Below are 26763 nucleotides of genomic sequence, written 5' to 3' on the forward strand. Positions count from 1 at the left end.
ATTCCTCCTACTCTCTTTACTGTCTACAGTATGCCACGGTGTTAGGTAGACAGGTCTCGTATTTTGCTATTTATAAAAATCTATCAGTTTTGAAAGAATACAAAAATCGGCATTTTGCATTATAAGTATCTTAAATACTAATTTTACTTTTATGAGCTATTTACTGCTATCTACTATAGTATTTAGCAAGGCTCGGCAGCTGCACTTAATCCCTAGATATAAGCTATGTATGCAAAAAAAATTGTTGAAAGATGAATTGTATGTTTGGGAACAGGTTTAGACATCCAGCTGAATTTCAAGCTATAGTATGAAGATTTCACTGAGGCTTACACGCGGTTGAAGCTCGGTTGCTGAGCCCTGGTATTTAGTAGGGATACAGTGATAGTCCAATGGAAGATAAGTAAAGCCAGGTACCTCAAGGCGTAAGACAATGGACGATATATTGATATTTCGATTAAACACCCTCAATTATTTCGAAAACTAAAAATCACCCCCCTGTACATTGAAATTATTGGTTGAAAAATTTGAACCCAATCTTATTTATTTTCGTCCTTGTTTATACTATTATCAATTAAACTCTTATTTACAGAATCTTAAATTAAATTTAAATCAGTTAGTCAGGGATCTTAAGGGATAAGACAATGGACGTTTAAAAAATGATATACCTCCCCAGTGATGATAAACAAAATTACCACTTCAGTTGATAGATTAAGGCAAGGCGGAAGGGGATATTTAACTGTATAAATTATAGTGATACTAAAAGTTTTATAAACACGTTCTTTCATTCGTTGTCATACTTTGGATACTTTAAATGTTTAGTAAGTGCGCTAAATCGGGGTGCGCAGAATTTAATTTCGTAAAATGCACCGCTGTGATTGGCTGAATTTCTGCGCACCCCGATTTAGCGCACCATTGAAATGATTTAAAGATCCAGCTCAGAAGTGTCCTAACTTTTATATTAATAATTTCTACATCAATTTATCGTCCATTTTCTTATCCATTAAGATTCCTTTAATTAAGAGATTTACAGGCAGTACAAACTAATTGTATTTAATTTAATTTATTTTCTATTTATCCTTATGCTAAAATGCTGTTAAATCAATTTCTCGTATTCATTCGAATCCGGTGGATAGGAACCGGTTCTCATCCATACGAAAAAACTATGTCTAGCATCGTATTATATCCAGCTTTCTACGAATATAGAAATGTACAATCATAAGATTAAAACCAGTTTTTTTTAGCCGGTGCCTCCGGCACCTCGGGGCTAAAAAAACTAGTTTTAATCTTATAATTGTACATTCTATATCCGCGGAAAGCCGTTTATAATACGATACGAGAAATAACTATTATCTATCAGCGGACATGCAAAACAGAAAGACTGGGATTTTAATTGGCAAAAAAGTGCTATCCATCTATCTATCTATCTATCTACATATCAATCTATCTACATATCAATCTATCTATCTATCTACATATCTATCTATCTATCTATCTATCTATCTATCTATCTATCTATCTATCTATCTATCTATCTATCTATCTATCTATCTATCTATGGACATATCTATCTATCTATCAGCGGACATGCAAAACTGAAAGACAGGGATTTTAATTGGCAAAAATGTGCTTCAGCCGTCAAGGCTGAGATCTTTATCTTGAATTTCGCGAATAGCTTTTTATATACACATATATTGGTTACCGTTGAAAGCTGCAAATATTATTTTTTGTCTTCGTTTTGAGGTTTGAAGCTATTTTAACTCTGGGAGGGAGGGGACATTGGGCTGTTTATTACACTAGTCCCCAAAGTTTTATATTAACAATTTTCATTTTTTTTTGCTGAACAACTTTGAGAATCTTTTATGAATTTTGATTGTTGAGTGTCCAAACGTTTCAACCACTAAATACAATCTATAGAAGGTGTAATTTTGTGCATCATCATTGGGGATATACATCAATCAATTAGCCATTGTCTTATCCCTTTAGATCACTGATTTTAACCATTTGCAGAAGCTAAAATGGCTTAAAATGTCAAATTCAAATATTTTGCGTTATAGGATCTAGTTATTTATCATAAAGTAACAATTTGTGATTTGTTGACAATAATTTTTTAGCTATCAATAAATTTAGCTAGTATGTGAATATTTTTCTGCAAAAAAATGTCTTTTATCATGAAGGGGATAATTTAAAATTGATAGAACAAGAACATTGTTGTTAGTAAGTACCGTAGCAACAATCAGCTATGATTATTTCAAGTAAAAAAGAACAGTTAACTTTAGTAAATAAATACTAATAATGATAATTCATTTAGTTATAAATTTTATAGAGCGTGTACATAAATTTATTATTCCATTGTCTTATCCCTGTAGATCCCTGAAAATTCCCTAATAATATATACTAAAGAGAGAAAGAAAGGAGTAAAGGGATAAAAAGATTTTTTGCATACTTAAGTTTCTACAAAACAGACAAAAGTGTACAATAAACAATAGCATTTTTTTTTGTAAAACTGCACAATATGGAAAATGCCTTGACAGTTAGACAGGTTAATTCTTTAAGGACATATGAAACTTATGAAAGCAATGCCAAATTTATACAAAAATTGCATAATGAATTAATAAATTTACAGCAAAAAAATTTTGAGATTTTGTTGGAACACTTTTGCAAATTTTTCTTTGCAATTCAGCAAATCATTCATATTGACGTCTAGAAACTTTGATACAAAGATAGATAGCTAGATAGATAATGAATAGATAGATAGATTGATAAAGGATAGATAGATAGATAAAGGATAGATATATGATGGATAGATAGATAAAGGATAGATAGATAGTGGACATATAGATAAAGGATAGATAGATAATGGATAGATAGATAATGGATAGAAAGATAATAGATAGATAGATAAAGGATAGATAGATAATGGACAGATAGATAAAGGATTGATAGATAATGGATAGATAGATAATAGATAGATAGATTGATAGAAAGATAAAGGATAGATAGATAAATAGAAATTTATGACTTAGTTGTTTATCCTTTTGTATGAATTATTAAGGTTTTTTGTTTGTTAGTTAAGATCTTAACCACTGAACCGATTAAGTTCTCCATTATAAAAATCATTAGAGATGTATTTTTATCATATTCTTATTGGTGGTTTTAGGCTATTTTTCTGCCCCATACCAGGCGAATACAGAGCCTCTAGATGCTATGGGTTCAGTCGCTAGATAAAGTCAATGACAGATGAAAACTTAAGACAGATACAGCATAAAAGTTATAAGAAAAAGTTTGATAGATGGATAAATATTTAGATGGTTATTTTGATGGATTGATATATTTATAGATAGATTAATAGATAAATAAATTGATAGATAGATTGAATAATGCTTTGGTAAACACATAGATATACATAGATAGAAATATATAGACATATATAGATAGATATGAAAATTGAATGGTTATAAATAAAGATAAGAATCTATGATCAAAGAAAAGGCTTTGTCAAGTATTATACCTAGATAGATAGATATACATAGATATACATTATAAATAGATAAATAGATATAAACATAACTACATGTAGATAGATAGACATGAATATTGGCTGGTTATAAAAAAATGATAAGGATCAATGATCAAAGAAAGAGCTTTGTCAAGGATTAAAACATTCTAAATCAAAGCATGCTTATATAAAAGTAACTGGATGTCTGTCTGTCTGTTTGTACCGGAGGATTCGCTAACTGCTAAACAAATATGGTTCTTCTTCACAGTGAAGCCTCTTATAGGTCCAGGGAAGGTTTACAACTATTTTAAGGGGTACCACCACCCTTCCTAGTGAAATCAAAAATACCCCCAAAATTTTCCTTTCTTTTTAAGGGGAGCGGTTCAGTGCTTGACAGGCACTTTAAGGGAAAGCACTAAATTTTTTTAAAAATCTAATAACTAATTCTTTTTCAGATTAATCCTTCAAGAAACAATATACCAGGCAAACCAACACGAACACTTGGCAGATATTTTTGCAAAAGAAATTTACAATTCTTTAGTTAAAAAGGTATGCAAAATTTTGAATAAAATAAAATAGATAGAGGATACATTGGGCTGTTTATTACACTAGTCCCCAAAGTTTTTTAATAACGATTTCTTACTAGTTGCCTTTACAACTTTAGGGAGTTTTATTAGATTTTGATTGGTTGGTTCGTTAATTTGAGTTAGGGTCCTTGAATTGCATGACAAATAGATAGATAGATACAAATTATCAAATAACTAGGTAATTAAATGTCGCTACTTTATAATAGCATTAAAAAAATGCATATACTAATGGTCGTCTGACCTCCAAAAACAGCTTTTTATATTAGGGAAGGTAGATAGGGGGATAAGTAAATGGGATAAAAATAACTTGAAAACGATTTTGTTATTATCCATGGAGTTTTTAACTAGTCCCCAAAGTTTTATATTAAAATTTTCTTATTCGTTGGGTTTACAACTTTGGGGACTTTTATTAAATTTTTATTGATTCAAACTTGTCTTTTGTCTTATCCCTGGAGATCCATTGTTACTAAGATTAAGTCCTAATTGTCATACGTCCAAATTAAGTTATAGATCAGCTTCGCTACATTCAACAACATTAATTGCATTTAAATCCTAATCTTTCCTAATGCCATTTCTATTTCCTGTTTGATAAAGAATTAACGCGGAATTGGCGCATTTTTTGTCAATGGAACAATCAAACAACCCCCCTCCCCTCTTAAAAGTGCTGGAAAAGTAACCTGAATACACCACAAGGTCTTATTTTGGTATACCTAAACCTGGATAACCTCTAGAGGACAGGTACACCACAAGGTCTTATTTTGGTGTACCTGAACCTGGATAACCTCTAGAGGACAGGTACACCACAAGGTCTTATTTTGGTGTATCTGAACCTGGATAACCTCTAGAGAAAAGGTACACCACAAGGTCTTATTTTGGTGTACCTGAACCTGGATAACCTCTAGAGGACAGGTAAACCACCAGGTCCTATTTTGGTGTATCTGAACCTCAAGGTATTATTTTTGTGGATCTGAATCTGGATAACCTCTAGAGGACAGGTACACCACAAGGTCTTATTTTGGTGTACCTGAACCTGGATAACCTCTAGAGGACAGGTACACCACAAGGTCTTATTTTGGTGTACCTGAACCTGGATAACCTCTAGAGGACAGGTACACCACAAGGTATTATTTTGGTGTACCTGAACCTGGATAATCTCTAGAGGACAGGTACACCACAAGGTCTTATTTTGGTGTACCTGAACTTGGATAACCCCTAGAGGACAGGTACACCACAAGGTCTTATTTTGGTGTATCTGAAACTGGATAACCTCTAGAGGACAGGTACACCACAAGGTATTATGTTGGTGTACCATTATGTTATAACCAAAAGACTTTAAACAGCCAACCTTTTGATTGCATGACATTTGTCTGAGGCCTGAACTGTGTAAGGCATTAGACTTGAACCTGTTTATTGGTCAAGATACTCTTCATACTCTTAAAAGGGGGTATGGAATTAGGATCTACTTATTAATTATAGGTAAACTACCGAATTAAAATATCTAAGTGTGCCAACTCTTTAAATTAATTTCTACATACAATTACTACACAGGGAGGGGACATTGGACTATTTATTACGCTAGTTCCCAAAGTTTTATAATAACGGTTTCTTATTTGTTGACTAAACAACTTTGGGAACTTTTATTAAATTTTGAATGTTTGGTTCATTTAGTTTAGTGTCCAAACCACTAATTGTAATTTACAGAATGGATATATTTGTGTATTATTATATGGAATGTACATCAAATTTATCAGCATTTGTCTTATCCCTTTAGATCCCTGAATGGGGTAAGAATGAGTTGATTGTTTTAAATGTTCATCCCCAATACAATAACGTAATAAATGACGGACATACGGACGAACATATCCCTATGCGAGATTGATAAAAATCTGCTTACATACATACTTTTAAATTGATTTATAGCTAACATAAAATCATTAATACTTCAGCAATTTTTAATTTTTGCTGAATTTTTTATTTGCCTAGTTAAACTATGAAACATTTACATTTTTTAATTGTTATTATTTTTGGTGTGTACTTTTAGTATTTAGCAATATTTTAGAAATTTAGTTATTACATAAATTGACTTTTTAGTAACGAAGTTACTCTATATTTTAAAATTACTGTCTCAATTATTTTGGGGAAATTTGATTTTCTTGGCTCCTATAAAAGATAGAAGGTTGAAACTTGTCAAGGAGGAGCATAATTACGGTATAAAATCATGAACTATCGCTCGTTCATTTATTACCTTGGGATTTAGAAATTTTGTTTGATTAAATAACTCATTGCGGTCAGACTGCTTTTAGCAGGTTTAGTGATTTTTTCTTCAATACTTATGGATGTTGTCAATCTTTTTTCATCGCTAATTATTTTGATCCATTATTATGCTTTGGATACCAGAATGATTTATTTTCCAATGGCCCTTCCCTTCTTGCATTGCATTGGTTTACATATACGTCCGAGGATGTTTATCTCAAATTTTCAAACCCCTCATTGTACCCCACTCAAAACTTTTTAAAAAATACATTAGATATTGATAACCCCCCCTAAAATCTTTAAAAAAAAACTCTCATTTTACCCCCTTGAATAAAAAAGCTTAGACGTCCCTAGCTTTAATGACTTAGTATTTTATATTTTAGTGTGAAGATTACACTAAAGCTGCTAAAGAATGTTCAAAAGAGAAGAAGAAATACGATGCAGAGAAAGCGAAATCAGGTAGATAGATAGATAGATTATAGAAAGATGATAGATATATAGGTAGATGATAGATAGATATATAGATAGATGATATATATATAGATAGATGATAGATATATAGATATGTAGATAGATAGATATATAAATATGTAGATAGATAGATATATAGATAGATGAAATATATATATAGATAGATGATAGATAGATAGAGAGATAGATAGATAGATAGATAGATAGATAGATGATAGATGATAGATAGATAGATAGCTAGATGATAGATAGATAGATAGATAGATAGATAGATGATAGATAGATAGATGATAGATAGATAGAAAGATAGATAGATAGATAGATAGATAGATAGATAGATAGATAGATAGATAGATAGATAGATAGATAGATAGATAGATAGAAAGCTGCTAAAGAATGTTCAAAAGAGAAGAAGAAATATGATGCAGAGAAAGCGAAATCAGGTATGCACTTCTTACCTCTTTTTTGATTCAAATATATGTCTTTGTTATATGACAGATACCCTTAGGTTGATAATGTATGCGAGTTTCAATAAGTCCTTATGCTCATGTAATAAGTATTAAGTGTGCTACTTGATTTTTCAAAACACGATTTAATACTTTTTCAATTCACATTTTCACTGGTAAGGTTTCGTGATTTTAAACAATAATTATTCATATATCTATCTAATACCTTTCCTGGCTAATCCTATTATTTATCAATTTAAAATTAACTTATGTATTGGAGTACTATTGAGTATTCAACATCATAACCTAACCTAAGCGTGATTATAATGTCTCCTAACCTAAAGAAAGGCATAGAAAGATTTCAAGTTATCTAATCTTTCTAAAACTGAGGGTAGATTCGAACAATCGATCCAATGAACTAGAAGCAAACACCCTTTACATTTTGTACAAAAAAATTCGGTTTGTCAATTGTCTTATCTCTTGAGATTTCTATTTCTATTTTAGATCAACATTTGGAGAGGGTAAAAGTGAAGTATCAGCGCAGTTTTTTCGACTGGGAGCAGGCACAAATGGACTATAACAAAGCAGACGCCAGCAATGATGTCTCCAGAAACCAGGTATATTAATAGATAGATAGATAGGTAAATACATAGATAGACAGATAAACAAATGGATTATAACAAGGCAGACGCCAGCAATGATGTCTCCAGAAACCAGGTATATTAATAGATAGATAGATTGATGGTTAAATAGATAGACATATGTATAGATAGATTACAACAAGGCAGACGCCAGCAATAATGTCTCCAGAAACCAGGTATAATAATAGATAGATAGATAGATAGATTGACAGACGTAAAGATAGACAGATTCACCACTGGTAAATAAAAAAGTTAAACAGACATACATACTGTATCATACAAACAAACAGACCAACAAAGAACAAAAGACAGACTGCCAAATAAATATACATACAACAGATCTAAGTATAGATGTATATAATACAGTTAACTTCCTCCCTTTCTTTTTCAATGACCTGATTCGTCTGCTACCAAATTGTTTTCTGCTACTTGGCTGTGTTAATATAACCCACACCATTGGTTGATTTTAAATTGCCCAATTGAAATTTTTATTTTCAAACTCATTTCAGATACAGAAATTGGCCAAAACAAGTGACTCCAGAAAGAACTATTGTGAACAAATGAAAGGTAAAGATTATTATTCTAGGAATCATTCTTTTTAATGCAAGCCACTGGGCCCCTAGATTATTAGCCTTATTTATGTGTCGCACTAAATATGTAAACAGAAATTTCTGTGTTTATTCTTTAACTTTATTACATCTCAAACAACAATCAATTTATTATTACTTGGATTTTGCACTAGCTTTTCATGTACATGATAAAATGGTGTATGATCCAAGTAATAATAAATCCATTCGATAAAAAAATCTAAATCTAATTTAAACTTGAAATTAGTGAACTGCATATTTTTTTCTGTTCAATATTTTAAACTACATCAATAGGACATATATTTGAAAGAATTTCAATTTTCTACCAGGTAGTTTTAAAGATATCTATCAATTTAAGGTAGTCTTAAAAATCATATTTTTGATATATGCAACATAAATGGCTGTCCTGTTTTCACAAAAACAGCATGATGACTATTTTGGTGGTGCCTTATTGAATGCTATTTATTGTAATACAAAATTATATTTAGGTATATGTTTTATGGTATACTTGTAACTTGGGCTTGAAATGTTTTTTTTCTGAAATGCACTTCATGCAGCTATCCTTTTGCAAATTTCTAAGAGCACAGCAACTCTATAATTATCATTATTTAAGGTGACTATGCACATGAGTTGATGAAAGCAAATGAAACCCAGAAGCAATATTATTATCAATACCTACCAACTGTATTTGATAATCTACAAGCACTAACTGTTACCAGGTATATCTATATATCTAGCTATTTACCTATCTATCTATCTAGCTATTTATCTATCTATCTATCTATATATCTATCTATTTAACAATATATCTATCTATCCATCTATAATATCATTATCAGTACTTACCAACTGTATTTGATAATTTTCAAGCACTTACTGTTACCAGGTTTATCTATCTATCTGTCTAACTTTGAAGCGTTTTGCAGCCATTCTTGCAAAAAGTAGAAGATTTGAGCATAAGAAAAATGCGCTAAAACCATTTTTAGATGTTGAAATTGACATCTTCAATTTTAGATTTTACTTTTTAAATATTTTTTGTTAATTTATAAATTGCCTTAAAAAAACGAAGAAAATAAGCCATTAATCATTAAATTCTGATAACTATAAGTGCGGTAAAATTGCTTTTAAAAAAGTTCGCATAAAAAAAACACACTGGATCTATCTATCTCTAAATTTTGTATTTATACATTCATTTTACATCCATCAACCCATTCAACTATTTAGGGGAAATTTTGTGGAATAAACTTCAAGAGGAACCAATATAAATTATCTATTTATTGATATATTTATCTATCCATCCATCTATCTATAAAATGTTACATCAAAATCAATTTATCTATCCATCAATCTATCTATTTATCTATCTATTTAGGGGTAATTTTGTGAAAGAAACTTTTATGCGAGGAATCCAGGCTGAGAAACAAGTTGTGCCTATAGTAGGTAAGTACATGCACTTCCAATCCGTTCAATATCCGTTGGATTAGAACCGGTTCTCAGCGACACTTAAAAATCATCGATTGAAAGACAATTTTCCACTAATATTAAAAAAAAATTATAAAATTAATACTAGATTTGTTAGTCCGGGCTTAAGGTCCCTCTGGTCTAACAAACCTGATTTTAATCTTATAATATTTTATTTTCATTTCACCGGTAAGCTATCTTTAATACGATGCAATAAATAACTATAAATTTATCAGGGATCTTAAAAGATAAGACAATAGACTATGAATTGATATACGTCCCCAATGATAATAAACAACATTTCCTCTCCATTAGATTAGGACTTCTGGTACTCATTTATTGGTCAGTTTGTTCATCCAGTAGGATAGGAGGTTATGGATTAGAAGAGGTGGATGGGGATATAATTATTTTAGCCGGCGGCGAGTTTCACTTTATTAAAGAACATGAAAATCTGGCGTAACATCCCAGTAATAATATATACATTATCTTACTTCTAAATGAAATAGAAATGGAAAGGTATTGTCAATAAATTTGTTTTTTTTTCTAGTGAAATGTTTGGAAGAAATGGAGAGATGTGTCAATGAAATAGATCCAAGTCAAGATACTCAGCTAGTCATTCAGAGGTATATCTATCTTTCTATCTATCTATCTATCTATCTATCTATCTGTCTATCTGTCTTTCTATCTATCTATCAGTCAATCAAATAGATCCAAGTCAAAATACTTAGCTAGTCTTTCAGATGTATTTCTATCTACCTACCTATCTATCTATCTATCTATCTATCTATCTGAATATCTAGAGGTATATCTATCTATCTATCTTTTTTATTTGTCTATAATTTTTCTGTCTTTCTTTCTTTCTGTCCATCTATCTGTCTGTCTATATATTTATCTGTCCATTAAATAGACCCAAGTAATTCATGGGTATATCTGTCTATCTTCATACCTATATTTGATATATATATTTTATTTATGTATCTATCTATCTATCCATCTATGCGTCTATATATCTATCTATCTATCCATTTATGCATCTATATATCTATCTTCTATCTATCTAACTATCTATCTATCTATCTATCTGGCTATCTAATATCTATCTATCTATAATAATTACCATGTAGTATAGTTTTTCCCCTATGCATATGTAATATACCAAATTATACTAAATTAAAGGTATGTATCTATCTGTCTTTCTATCTATCTATCTATCTGTCTATCTGTCTATCTATTTATCTATCTATGTATCTCAATAATTACCATGTAGTATAGTTTTTCCCCTATGCATGTAATATACCAAATTATACTAAATTAAAGGTATCTATCCATCTATCTATCTATCTATCTATAATAATAATTACCATGTAGAATAGTTTTTCCACTATGAATGTAATATACCAAATTATATTAAATTAAAGGTATCTATCTATCTGTCTGTCTATCTATCTATCTCAATAATTAACCTGTAGGATAGTTTTTCCCCTATGCATGTAATATACCAAATTATACTAAATTAAAGGTATCTATCTATCTGTCTGTCTATCTATCTATAATAATAATTACCATGTAGGATACTTTTTCCCCTATGAATGTAATATACCAAATTATACTAAATTAAAGGTATCTATCTATCTGTCTGTCTATCTATCTATAATAATAATTACCATGTAGGATACTTTTTCCCCTATGCATGTAATATACCAAATTATACTAAATTAAAGGTATCTATCTATCTGTCTGTCTATCTATCTATAATAATAATTACCATGTAGGATACTTTTTCCACTATGAATGTAATATACCAAATTATACTAAATTAAAGGTATCTATCTATCTGTCTGTCTATCTATCTATCTCAATAATTAACCTGTAGGATAGTTTTTCCCCTATGCATGTAATATACCAAATTATACTAAATTAAAGGTATCTATCTATCTGTCTGTCTATCTATCTATAATAATAATTACCATGTAGGATACTTTTTCCCCTATGAATGTAATATACCAAATTATACTAAATTAAAGGTATCTATCTATCTGTCTGTCTATCTATCTATAATAATAATTACCATGTAGGATACTTTTTCCCCTATGCATGTAATATACCAAATTATACTAAATTAAAGGTATCTATCTATCTGTCTGTCTATCTATCTATAATAATAATTACCATGTAGGATACTTTTTCCACTATGAATGTAATATACCAAATTATACTAAATTAAAGGTATCTATCTATCTGTCTGTCTATCTATCTATAATAATAATTACCATGTAGGATACTTTTTCCCCTATGAATGTAATATACCAAATTATACTAAATTAAAGGTATCTATCTATCTGTCTGTCTATCTATCTATAATAATAATTACCATGTAGGATACTTTTTCCCCTATGCATGTAATATACCAAATTATACTAAATTAAAGGTATCTATCTATCTGTCTGTCTATCTATCTATAATAATAATTACCATGTAGGATACTTTTTCCACTATGAATGTAATATACCAAATTATACTAAATTAAAGGTATCTATCTATCTGTCTGTCTATCTATCTATCTCAATAATTAACCTGTAGGATAGTTTTTCCCCTATGCATGTAATATACCAAATTATACTAAATTAAAGGTATCTATCTATCTGTCTGTCTATCTATCTATAATAATAATTACCATGTAGGATACTTTTTCCCCTATGAATGTAATATACCAAATTATACTAAATTAAAGGTATCTATCTATCTATCTGTCTATCTATCTATAATAATAATTACCATGTAGGATACTTTTTCCCCTATGCATGTAATATACCAAATTATACTAAATTAAAGGTATCTATCTATCTGTCTGTCTATCTATCTATAATAATAATTACCATGTAGGATACTTTTTCCCCTATGCATGTAATATACCAAATTATACTAAATTAAAAGGTATTCCCCCACTTCCCCATATTATTACATTCGTATTGTGTTTAATAATCGCAATAACAACAAGGATGACAAAAAGTGAAGGTCACAATTAAGATGGTCAAACAAACGAACATTAACAAATATTACATAGAATTTTGTATTTGTTATTATTTAAAAATACCAAAATTCTTCCTTATAGAGTTGCTTCCTTTATAACATTATGCCCAATCTTCCTAGAAATCAGCATGCTAAATTTTATTCAAGTAATTTATTATGATGAAATTCAATAATTATAGAAAATAAATCATTAAATTGGACGCACAGACATTCTGGTAATGATATAAATGATATATAATGATATATAAATGATATATAATGATATAATGGTATAAAGTTGCTAAGCGTTCTTACTCGTACCTTACTGTTTTAGGAATCATCATAAAAAGTTTGATATCTACAGGATAATTCTAACATGCCTAAATTATCGTTAAAAGCTATCCGTTACGGATGGAGAGTATGCGGTTTTTATAATATCATACATGTGCAGAAGTTATTGCACACTAAAATTAATAGTTATTTCTCGCATCGTATTATAAACGGCTTTCCGCGGATATAGAATGTACAATTATAAGATTAAAACTAGTTTTTTTAGCCTTGAGGTGCCGGAGGCACCAGCTAAAAAAACTGGTTTAAATCTTATGATTGTACACTTTTATATTCGTAGAAAGCTGGATATAATACGATGCTAGACATAGTTTTTTCGTATGGATGAGAACCGGTTCCTATCCACCGGATTCGAATGAATACGAGAAAAGCTATTATATCATATTAGCTATGGGTAGGGGGAGAAATTTTAAATTTAAAGGGTTAATGTCTATATAATAGTTATTTATCGCATCGTATTATATACAGCTTTCCGCTGATATTAAAGAGAAAAATTGTATGTATGTATGTATATTTCAAATTCAATTTTATACAAATTATTTCAAATCCAGTTTTTTAGTACAGGCTAACAAAACTGGTATTAGCATAATGATTTTTAATTTAATATTTAAAGATTGTCTGTAATATGATACTATACATGATTTTTCATTTCCGGCTGAGAACCTGTTTTGATGCCATTCTGGAAAAGTAACTAAAGATATACATTAGTAAAATAGACGATAAATTGATGAACATCTCCAATTATAGTAACAAAATTATCCCTTGTATGGATTAAGATTATAAACCATTATCCTTATTGGAGACAGAAAATGGGGTGATGTTATTTCATAGCGCTTTAAAAACAACACATCCAAAAGTATGAATTCAATGTAAAAAAAAATGATCTAAGTTTTGAACTTGTTAGAACACCAGGAAAAAGTGGATATTAGACTATAAACTATATTGGTTCCCATAATATTATAAAAAGTTATCTCAGTCACTGACATAATAACTTTGGGGACTTTTTATTGAGTATTGATTAATCTAAAGAAATATTATTATTTATGTGGGGTTTGGGATGTCCATCAATTTATCGTTCATTGTCTTATCCCTCACATAACATGTTAATAAAAATTATAAACAAATAGCCTTCAAAAAAGAATTCAACAGAACTTTTTTATGGGAAATCGTCCAAGAAATCGCCAACCAAACTTGTTTTCGTCCTATTTTGTTTGGACACTTCACCTCGGTCTAAAAATGATTTCGTGCCATATTTGACCCTTTTTTAATAGTTTAATTGTGCGTAGCACGGTTTAGGGAGAAAATATCAGATTTCTAAAGGGATAAGACAATGGCCGATAAATTGATATACATCCACAAAGCTTCCCCTTCTGTAGATTACAATTAGTGGTTGAAACGTTTTGACACTTAATGAACCAACCAATCAAAAGTCCTCATACTTTTTAAGCCAGCGAATTAGAAAACTTAATTATCAAACTTTGGAGACTTGTGTAATAAACAGCCAATGTCCCCTCCCTCTCCGGAGAAAATAGACAATGATTATTTTATATACCAACAACAAAAATAATAAATACAATTTTTGTTCTTCTATTAAAACCATGTTTAATCTAACCAAAAATTTATCTAAAATTATCCCTTCTGTAGATTTTTGCATTTAGCAATTAGACAATCCAATAAAAATTTAATAAATAACCCAAAGTTTTTAGCCCTACCTCTTAGTGAACGTGCTTATGAAACTTTAGAGACTATACAATTTTCAGTACAATGTCCTCTCTCTCCCAAATTTTTTGGGTCTTTTAAATAACACCGTTTTGTGTAAAAATATGATTTTGGGGACTTTTAAATAGATATTTAGACCACAACGAAAGGGTAAATACTTTCCCAGGCTTATAGTATTATAGTATATTATAGGGAGGGAGGGGACATTGGACTGTAAATTACACTGGTCTGGTACCCAAAGTTTTATAACCACGATATCTTATTCGTTGGCTCAAAAACTTTGGGTACTTTTACTGATTTTGATTTGCTTATCAAACAAATGTATCTATCTACATTATTGCTTTCTATCCAGCTATAAAACAGACAACAATTGTTAAAGGATGCTATTTATAACTCTTTCTATATAATTCTATATAATTAACTGTCTATCTATCTAACTAATTTTCTATATTACGAACTTTTATCTTTCAAACTATTTTGTTATTTTAAAGTTAGAATGTTTTTCAACCTATTTTTAAAAAAATACACCATTCTAAGACATAAAGATATATTTCGATTTTAGCAATCATTTTCAATTCATTTTGTCTCTTGTAGAAGTGAATCAAGCAATATACGCTTGGGTCATTTTAGTTAAGTCTTTCAAACTATCTATCTAACTTTCTATCTATCTAGGTATAATACCGGTAAGATGCCTTCGGGAGAATCAAGTATGAATAGCTATTTCTATATCTAACTCTTTATATATAGCTATCTATCTATCTAACTGGCTATATATATACCTAACTAACTATCTGAGTTTCTATCCAGGTATAAAACTGGTATCATGCCTCCCGGGGACATCCAGTTTGAAGAGCTAATTTTATATCGAACTTTTCTATCTATCTATCTAACTGGATATATATCTATCTATCTATCTATCCAGGTATAAAACTGGAAACATGCCTCCCAGAGACATCCAGTTTGAAGAGCTAATGCTATATCTATCTATCTATCTAATTAACTATCTATCTATCCAGGTATAAAACCGGGAACATGCTTCCCGGAGACATCCAGTTTGAATAGCTAATGCTATATCTATCTATCTATCTAATTAACTATCTATCTATCCAGGTATAAAACTGGAAACATGCCTCCCAGAGACATCCAGTTTGAAGAGCTAATGCTATATCTATCTATCTATCTATCTAATTAACTATCTATCTATCCAGGTATAAAACTGGAAACATGCCTCCCGGAGACATCCAGTTTGAAGAGCTAATGCTATATATAACTTTTTCTTCTGTCTATCTATCTAACTAACTATCTATCTATCTATCCAGGTATAAAACTGGGAACATGCCTCCCGGAGACATCCAGTTTAAAGAGCTATCTATTTTATTATTAGCAAATGTATGAAATCCTACTATCTATCTATCCAACTAGCTAACTATCTACCTATCCAGGTATAAAACAGGGAACATGCCTCCCGGAGACATCCAGTTTGAAGAGCTATCTGTTTATTTATCTTATTATTAGCAAATGTATGATATCTTAATATCTAACTATCTATCTATTCAACTAGCTAACTATCTACCTATCTAACTAGCTAACTATCTACCTATCCAGGTATAAAACTGGGAATATGCTGGAGACATCCTGTTTAAAGAACTAATGCTATATCTATCTATCTAACTAACTATCTATCTATCCAGGTATAAAACTAGGAACATGCCTCCCGGAGACATCTAGTTTGAAGAGCTAATTCTATTTCTAACTCTTTATATCTATCTATATATCTATTTAATAAACTGAATATCTATCTATCTGACTTTCTATCCAGGTATAAAACTGGAAACATGCCTCCCGGAGACATCCAGTTTGAAGAGCTAATTCTATTTCTAACTCTTTATATCTATCTATATATCTATTTAATGAACTGACTATCTACCTATCTGACTTTCTATCCAGGTATAAAACCGGCAACATGCCTCCCGGAGACATCCAGTTTGAAGAGCTACCTATTTATCAATCCATTATTAGCAAATGTATGACATCTTACTATCTATCTATCCAAATAACTATCTTTCTATCCAGGTATAAAACTGGGAACATGCCTCCCGGAGATATCCAGTTTGAAGAGCTGATGCCCGGAGATACTGGGGACAAATACAAAACCATCAATAAGAAATCAAAGTAAGATTTTCAATTTTATTTTCATTAATTTTGTTAATAAAACCATTTAAATATGATTTAAAACAATGGTAAGGCTTAATTTAAGATATACAATATCCTATAACAATCTAGGGATCTTCATGATCAAACAAACAATGAACATTTTCTAAAATCGATTACTCAATCAGTTCACGAGATCTTAATTGAAAAAAAAACTAAACATTCTTACTACTTTACATAATAGAACAAGCGGCTACCCCCAAGATGCCTCTTGTGGCACTTGAGAGAAAGGGGGGGGGGGGAATTGAATGCATACCCTTTACTTTCAATTCAAGTTTTAATAGAAAGATACCCTCCCCCAAAATAGTTATTTATCTTTCCTGTACCTATAAGAAACTTTACTGTAAAGGTAAACAATATTAGTTTAGCAATTAACGAAGTACTTTGCTACATACAAACAGACAGACAGATGCAAATATTGACACCCTGTTACTTTAAATAATAATAATGTATATTTTAGGAGCGGAGCACCTCAAGAACACCTGTACCCGCGCAAACGAGAATCTATCTATCTATCTATTGTATGTATATTTTAGGAGTGGAGCACCTCAAGAACACCTGTACCCGCGCAAACGAGAATTGGAAAAGAAAATTTCTGTGAAAGAGGAGGAAATCAACAAAGGACAAAGAGAGATTGTTGGCTTGAGGTATCTATCTTTATCTATCTTTATATATATCTACAAATCAGTCTATCTATCTATATCCACATAAGATAGATAAATTAACACCCATCAAACAACCCATCCTTTTTTTGTTTGGAGGACCTATCTGTAAATTATAGATATTTGCACCCGTTTTTGACGCAATTGGTTTATTTTCAAAGACCCAATTGAAAGTCGTCACAAGGTCCACGGGGTGGTTGTGGTCAATAATTTATCGCCCATTGTCTTATCCCTGAATTTTTTATTCTAAAATCTATGTTTCAATTTTATTATTACTTGGAGCTTACATCATCTTTTCATATTCCATAAGAAAATGAACTCTGTAGCGGGCTAAAACAACGGACTCCCCCACCCCTCTTCTTTACCATCCCCTTCCCTCCTTCTGGATAAACGGCACGACCTATAAATGCGAGGGAATATTGCAACATAAATTGACGACAATATTTCTCCTGTCATAATATTCACGATATTCTACGTCCATTATATATCATCTATTCAGGAAAGTATTGGAGACCTATCACCAGAATCCATCTTTTGGAGACAAGAAGGCAGAAATTAAAATTGCTGGAGAGTTGGAGGCTGCTACGCTTAAGGTGATTAGATAGATAGATAGATATGTATTTCAACATAAGCATACAAAATAATAATAATAAAATTATTACACATATTCACATATTTTTATGCATAGTTTGGTACTTTCATAACCTGGGTTGGCCGTTGCATAAGCTGAAAATACCAGTTCATGACAAACATATTCAAAAAGATTTTATAAGGTTTCTAGCTACATCGAATTTTAATAAGATAGTCATATTGGATATATACATATAACATATAAATAGGTTTAAACAGAACAAATAAATAAATAGATAGTATGGTATTAGCAATGGTATTTACACTATGATACAATGGGGTTAGAGAGTTGTTCAAAATTTTACAACAAATTTAGGCAGATTTTAATTATTTTTACAGACAAAACATTTTTGCTTATTACAGTTAAAACTCTTGTGCTTATCTAATGATTTCTTTTTAATGAGATTTTTAGTGGTATTTTTAGTTTTAGCACACCTTATAGCAGTGTCTAGAACAGGCTGACGCGGTCCCTTTCGATTGGGACCCCCACGGTGAAATTTGGTATGGGACCGCGTGAAGCAAGCGTCAGCGAATTGTAAAAATATATGAGTATAGAAAGCATTAACAAATTATTATTATAATTAAGATAATAATTTTATTATACCATAATAATAATATTAAATATAATAAGATAATGATTATTTCAATCTAATAATAATAAGGTAATTGATCAAATAATTAAAATAATAAATATAATATCATTTTAATAAATATGTTATTGTTTAATAATTATTATAATATTAAAGTTATTGAGTACTAATTATATTACAAAACAATTATAATAATATGTTTGCTAATTCTAATATTGAATATAATAAGGTAATTATAATATTGTATGATATTTATATTATTAAATAATTATTATAATAATATGATTGCAAATCATAATATTGTATAATATTTATATTATAAAATAATTAATGTAACATTATAATTGCTAATTATATTATTAATATAATCATAAAATAAATGAAACAACATTATAAATAATTATAATAATATTAAAATTGCTATTTATAATATTGAAAGTGAAAAGATAATTATTTTTGTAATCTCATATTAACATTGTAAATGATATGGTAATTCAAAAAATTAATAATATTATTTTTATGAATATTAAAATAGAAAATAATTAAAATAACATTATTAATAATTTTAATAATATTATAATTGCTAATTAAAGTTAAATATAATAACAGGTATATCAGAGGAAAATAGTTTAAAAAGAACTTACCTTTAATTGAATGAAATGTAATTACAATTATAATATTATTATGAAAATTATGTTATTGTATGATAATTATATTACAAACATTACTATTAACATAACAATTGCTAATTATGATATTGAAAGTAATAAGATAATTATTTTTGTAACCTAATATTGTAAATGATATGATAATTTATAATATAAATATTATTATTTATATGAATATTAAGTTATAAAATAATTGGAATAATTGAAATACCATTATAAATATTTATTATAATATTGTATGATAATTAGATTATAGAATAATTATAATAATATTATAAGTGCTAATTATATAATTAATGTAATCAATAAAATATAAAATTATTAAAATATCATATTAAAATAATTATAATTATTTATTATATATTATAATTGAAAATTATAGTATAGTATCATAATTATGATATAAAATTGCTAAATATATTAATAATATAATTATTAAATAATAAAATAATCAAAATAATATCATAGATAACTATAATAATATTATAATTGCTAATTATAGAAACTTATAAGATAATTGATTGATTTGTAAAGGGTAATATAATGTGATTGTTGATTATAGCATTATGATTGAAATGTATCATTGATATCTATTGTATTGCAAAAAAATAAGATAATTATAATCAAACTATAAAAGTTAGGTATTATAATAATAATTAAAATGTAATAATATTTAGTAATTGATTTGTAACAGGTAAGATAAAATGATGGATAATTTTAATATTGTAAATTACAAATGATAGTGATGACTATATAATGATAATTAGGTAATAATAAGTATTTGGTTATTTAATTAAATTAAAAAACAGATAATGGTAATAATTAGCAATTGATTTTGAGTTGTAGTTGGTGGATTACTAATTGGTTAGATAATATATTTGATAACTGTAGTTATTATACCTGTTACCAGAGATGGAAAGGTAGAGAGTGTACTAAAACTGAAGTTACCTCTGATCCTAAATACCCCCCTGCAAGAAACAAGTTTGGATGAAATAATTTTTTTGGAGCCTTCGGCTTAAAAAATTATTTCATCCAAACTTGTTTCTTGCGGGGGGTAAATACATTTCAGGGGGTGGTGTAATAATAGTAGTTGTTATAATTTACAGAAAAAAATTATAATTTCTTAGAACCCCACCCCACTTTAAGGGGCTGTTGCCGAAAAAAATCACATCAGAGGGGAGCATTTTTTTTACAACCCCAAAACCGGCATAGCCAGCCGGTTTCAGAGATATCCCGGTCAGGCCTTTCGGCCAGCTGGTTCGGCCGTGGTCGGCCGCCAAAAGTACGGCAAAAACGGTGTTTTTTGACGGGTTTTTGCCGATTTTGACCCAGGCCACTTTGGACGGCCGTCCCGGCCAGGGTAATTGGGGGAAAAAAATTGTGCAAAATAGCAATGAAGGCCAATGGCCCATAGAATCCAGGGATATGTGTCCCAAGCCGGTCGGCCGCACGGTCTGGCCGCACCAGCCCGCCGAAAATCCGCAAAAACAGCGTTTTTTGACGATTTTCGCGAACTTTGACGGCCGCTGCCGGCCAAACGGCTGGGCCGACCGCCTCCGGCCGCACATCTGCTGAACCGGCTTGGGATGGACTACAAAAAAGTTGGAATACACGTGGCTGCGCCACAAACACACGCCGCGCTACGCGCGAAAAACACGTCAAAAAATGGCCATTTTTTGGGTGCGCTAACTTTGCCGCCAATTAAAGGCCGGAAGGAGGCTGGCAATTGCCTCCGGCAACACTAAATGATAGTAAGAGCCGGCCATTGTGGTTCTGTAGGTACCTTCAGATTTTTTGTAGCCCCTCTGGGAGGCCCACAGGGGCCAATACACCAGGCCTTGTAAAAAATTTTTTGAAGTGCTCTAACTTTTCCGCCACTTGGGGGAAAATGTTGGGTCATGATTTTTTGCGATGCCATTTTGCCAGATTTTCATGGTTGAAAAAGATTTTTCTGTAAATCAAAAACCCTGCGCGTTATTAACGATCAAAAAACGAGAGGATATTTTGTGTAAAATGGACATTTTGACCTTTTTTTCCGCAATTTTCAACTTTGCGCGCGCGCTGCGCGCGCGTTTTTGCTCCGATTTTCAAAATTCCAATTGCCTCACCTCCGGACGGCATTCAAGAATCCATAGCAATTTTCCTTTTCAAAATCGGCCTCCGGCCGCCCCCCTGCGGGGGGTGGTGAGACTGCGGACCCCCCATTTTGACCCCCCTTACAAAATTTTTTTTTTTCCTTGAACTTCATGCGGCTAACTTGGTAAAATATTACATATTTCGTTACACTCATATTCAAATTTCACCCCGTCTAGATTGTTCCATGTTTTAACAAAGCAGACATTGGGAAAAGTTTCTAAGGCTTTATGTTTAGGTAAAGGTACTTTTAATTTCATTACTCTGTTTGATAACATTGGTTCAAAAATATAATTGAATGAGTCTGGCATTTGTCCTGCAAGGAAACTTTTTACAAAGCTACCTATATTAACTATCTTAATATCTTCAAGTTTAAGTAACTCAAGCGTTTCAAGTAATGGATCTACATGAGCATTGTACTTTGCATTAGCGACATATCTCACAGCTTGCTTTTGTTTTAATAATAATCTATTCATTCCCTCACATTTAGCATTACCCCATGATATAATAGAAAATTCCAAGTGCGATTTTACAAGGGAATTATATATAGATTTACGAATTTTAGTGGGTACAAACTTTTTCAATTGATTTAATACAAAATTAGCACTAGATACTTTGTTAATAACTGAGTTTATATGGTGTTCCCATGTTATAAACTCATCTAAATGAACACCTACAAATTTAAAAGATTTAATATTACAATCATTCCCGATTCTTTCAATTTTTTCACCACCAATTTTTATGTCTAATGAATCTTTAACACACTGCATTTGTTTGGTTCTAAAAACCATAAACTTAGTTTTGGCAACATTAAGTGAAAGTTTATTTGCTTGAAACCAAAGTTTAGCTTTTTCTAGTTCAATGTTTACCCTCTCCTCTAATCTTTTTAAATTGCTATCACTATGTGCAAAAATTGTGTCATCTGCAAAAAGTGAGGAAAATATATCAATTGCATTAGGCAAGTCATTTATATATAATAAAAACAGTATAGGACCAAGAACACTTCCCTGTGGGACTCCATGGGTTATGTTTTGAATAGATGATTTGATACCATTAATTTCTACATATTGAGAACGATTATTTAAATAAGAATGGAACCATTTATTTGATAAACCTTTAAAACCATAATAATTTAGTTTGTTTAAAAGGATTTGGACATTGCATTGCAAGTATCAAATGCCTTTTTTAAGTCAATGAAGCATCCCAGTGTGTATTCTGGTGTTTGAGAATCAAGACCTTGGTATATTTTATTCAATAGTTGAATTAAGGGCTGGGTTGTGTTGTGCTTGGGTCTAAATTAATCTATCTAACATTCTATATATCTATTTATCTATCTATCTATCTATCTATCTATCTATCTATCTTTCTATCTATCTATCTTTCTATCTATCTATCTATCTATCTATCTATCTATCTATCTATCTATCTATCTATCTATCTATCTATCTATCTATCTATCTATCTATCTATCTATCTATCTATCTATCTATCTATCTATCTATCTATCTATCTATCTATCTATCTATCTATCTATCTATCTATCTATCTATCTATCTATCTATCTATCTATCTATCTATCTATCTATCTATCTATCTATCTATCTATCTATCTATCTATCTATCTATCTATCTATCTATCTATCTATCTATCTATCTATCTATCTATCTATCTATCTATCTATCTATCTATCTATCTATCTATCTATCTATCTATCTATCTATCTATCTATCTATCTATCTATCTATCTATCTATCTATCTATCTATCTATCTATCTATCTATCTATCTATCTATCTATCTATCTATCTATCTATCTATCTATCTATCTATCTATCTATCTATCTATCTATCTATCTATCTATCTATCTATATATCTATCTATCTATCTATCTATCTATCTATCTATCTATCTATCTATCTATCTATCTATCTATCTATCTATCTATCTATCTATCTATCTATCTATCTATCTATCTATCTATCTATCTATCTATCTATCTATCTATCTATCTATCTATCTATCTATCTATCTGTCTATCTGTCTATCTATCTATCTATCTATCTATCTATCTATCTATCTATCTGTCTATATATCTATCTATTTATCTATCTTTCTATCTATCTAACTATCTATCTATCTATCTTTATATCTATCTATCTATCTATCTATCTATCTCTGTATCCAGGTACAAAATATGGAGAGTGAACTGCACACACTGAAGACAGATCTCATATCAATTGAAAACAAACTGGATGCAATGAGAAACAGGTATGCAATTATTTACTTTTGATCACTATATATATAAATATTGAGGGATATTTAGTGCTGCTATTTTAGGTAGACAGCTAATAATTTTCAGTGAAGATTCCTAAGACATATTCGCATCTAGTCTGTACATTGTTTTGTCCGTCTCTCTATAAGTCATGCTTAAAAAGTCGTATACCTAATTTTTCGTTTAGGGTTAGTGACATATATAAGTTTTTTTTACATTCTCTCTTTCATTTCTTTGTTATGAAAACTGATCATTTGCTATATAACTCCGTTTGTCTATTCCATGTTATTTTTGAGCTTTGCTACTCGTGGAAGTTGTCATATTTGTTATTTTCAAGAAAAATCGATATATTATCACTCGGATGTTGCACTAGATTTTTATGTTCTCTGATAAAGTGATGCTTGCAGCTGGCCAAATTAACGATACCCTAAATATACCCCCTTTACCCCATTCCCTTCCCTCCTACAGGATGAATATAACAATAAATGAGATCCATAAAAGCAAGCTAAATTGACGACAAATTTTTCCCTGTCAATACATATGTCCACGTATATCCTATATCCATTATTTAGAAGCAATGCAGATACCCCGAAGAGTGGACGACGATCGGCAAGTTTAAGTGATAGGGGCAGTGTCGGGTATGGGACTATCAGCAACTCAAGCAATTCTTCTGAACAGGTAAAGATAGATAGATATAGATAGATAGTTAGATAGATAGATATAGTGTCGGGTATGGGACTATCAGCAACTCCAGCAATTCTTCTGAACAGGTATACATAGATATATAGATAGATATAGATAGATAGATAGATAGATATAGTGTCGGGTATAGGACTATCAGCAATTCCAGCAATTCTTCAGAACAGGTATAGATGGATAGATAGATAGATATACAGATATAGATAGATAGATAGACAGTAGATAGATAGTGGCAGTGTTGGGTATGGGACTATCAGCAATTCCAGCAATTCTTCTGAACAGGTATACATATATAGAAAGATAGACAGATAGATATATAGATTGGTAGGTAGATAGATAGATAGATATTATTAATGCACAGATAAAACATAAATATTAAACAACAATATGAAGGAACTACTTCATGTGACGGACTTGATCCAAGTACAAATGGAAAGTTGAAAATATCAATTTTCCACAACCAATGACGAGTGTTATAGTTCCTTTACCCTTCTGCTATTGGCGGAGTTAGATAATATGTCTCTCGAGAATTGAGTAACTCTAATATATTTATGATTTAAGCGCTTAGTTTTTACAGCTATCTGTACATATACAAAACATCATATCAAATAGTGCTCGTATTTTTTTAATGCATATCATATATGTGAGTGTTCATTTCAAACAAGCATTTTTTCAATATTGAAATTATAACAGACCCCCTTCCCCCTCCCTCATTAATACAGATGAAAGGCCAAGTTTTTCTTTTACCTAAAATTAAAAGAGTTATAAATCAAAATGTCATTTATAGGAAATTTTCTCACCTTTATTTTATGAATTACTAACTCTTGATTTCATTAAGGAATACAGCTCTCGACCTAAATCTGTTGAACTTCTTTTGGAATTTATTTTATTTTATTTTAAAGAAAAGATTCATAGAAACCAGTACTTAAACAATTTAAGATACTACTTTTTCTTAACAAATATATTTAACTAACAAACCCCTTACTTATCTAATTTACCTAATATTTATTGCTTAAGTACTGGTTCATTAAAACATAAAAATACCAAAAACAGTAAGAAAAATATCCAAAAGAAGTCAAACCCAAAGAGAAGCACCAAAATCAGCTAAAATTTTTGATGGTAGATCCCAATCTATAACAGGATTTAGTAACCATGATTTCAAAGCAGGTGGCCAATCAGTTTTAACAGGCTTGCCAATATTGTCAATAAGATATTTGCCTTTAGGATCTGTTCTTGATAATGTATCCGCTATTAAAGCTGGCAAAGTTGACACTCTTGGAAGATGTTCCACATATAATTTAAAGGGTGTTGAACCAGCGATATGATTTATTACTAACACTATGAGACTGGTAAAAGGATCCTGACGAGATCTGCCATTGATAAAGGCCCAAACAACAGCAACATTATCCACCATACATACGACATGTTTATTATGTATCATCTTGTAGTTATGATAAATTGAAATAAGGACACCAACTGCTTCTAAAAAAGTTGTCTTGTTTCCAAACTTTTTTCCATCTTCATCGAATAACTGTAAAATACACTTCTCTGGCCACATACATTGTCCAATGTAGAAAAAATCAGACATTTCACTATGAGGCATAACATAACCAACTGCGCCTATGCCTAATTCATGGTTACTTGTTTGAGAAGCACAACCTGCGGCATCTGTTACAAACACAATGGATTTTGCTGGAGGGCACTTATTCATATCAGATATAGGGAAACCATCTTTCAACTCCTCTAGAATATACAACCATTGATGTAAAAGATCAATTGTATCAGCGTCCAAGAACAGAGGTTCCATTTCATAGGAATTTTTTAAATCATCTATTACAGGAGTTCTAAAAAACTTTAAAACTGGACACATTTGAACAAT

General features: G+C 30.5%; 2 protein-coding genes across 4 annotated transcripts in view; one reads left to right on the forward strand and one right to left on the reverse strand.

Moving 5' to 3' along the window:
- The window catches only part of LOC145334086 (isocitrate dehydrogenase [NADP]-like), a 341086-nt gene extending 325463 nt beyond the window's left edge, over nt 1-15623 (reverse strand). The window contains exon 1 of the mRNA XM_080179368.1: nt 15604-15623. The gene's annotated coding sequence lies outside the window, so the exon portion shown is untranslated. The remainder of the gene's footprint in view (nt 1-15603) is intronic.
- LOC145334088 (cdc42-interacting protein 4-like) overlaps nt 1-26763 on the forward strand; it is a 111131-nt gene that overhangs the window by 71067 nt on the left and 13301 nt on the right. For 2 of the 3 annotated variants that reach the window (XM_080179369.1, XM_080179370.1), the window contains exons 7-18: nt 3952-4045; nt 6720-6795; nt 7758-7870; nt 8404-8461; nt 9095-9200; nt 9854-9921; nt 10490-10565; nt 17092-17190; nt 17766-17876; nt 18391-18484; nt 24099-24181; nt 24758-24863. In XM_080179369.1, coding sequence (XP_080035495.1) covers nt 3952-4045; nt 6720-6795; nt 7758-7870; nt 8404-8461; nt 9095-9200; nt 9854-9921; nt 10490-10565; nt 17092-17190; nt 17766-17876; nt 18391-18484; nt 24099-24181; nt 24758-24863 — 1084 coding nt within the window. Of the gene's footprint in view, nt 1-3951; nt 4046-6719; nt 6796-7188; nt 7251-7757; nt 7871-8403; nt 8462-9094; nt 9201-9853; nt 9922-10489; nt 10566-17091; nt 17191-17765; nt 17877-18390; nt 18485-24098; nt 24182-24757; nt 24864-26763 lie in introns of all 3 variants that reach the window. The other variant, XM_080179371.1, reaches the window with a different exon arrangement.

This window comes from Acartia tonsa, chromosome 12 (assembly GCF_053477335.1).
Source record: "Acartia tonsa isolate MP-2025a chromosome 12, ASM5347733v1, whole genome shotgun sequence".
NCBI classification, from domain to species: domain Eukaryota; kingdom Metazoa; phylum Arthropoda; class Copepoda; order Calanoida; family Acartiidae; genus Acartia; species Acartia tonsa.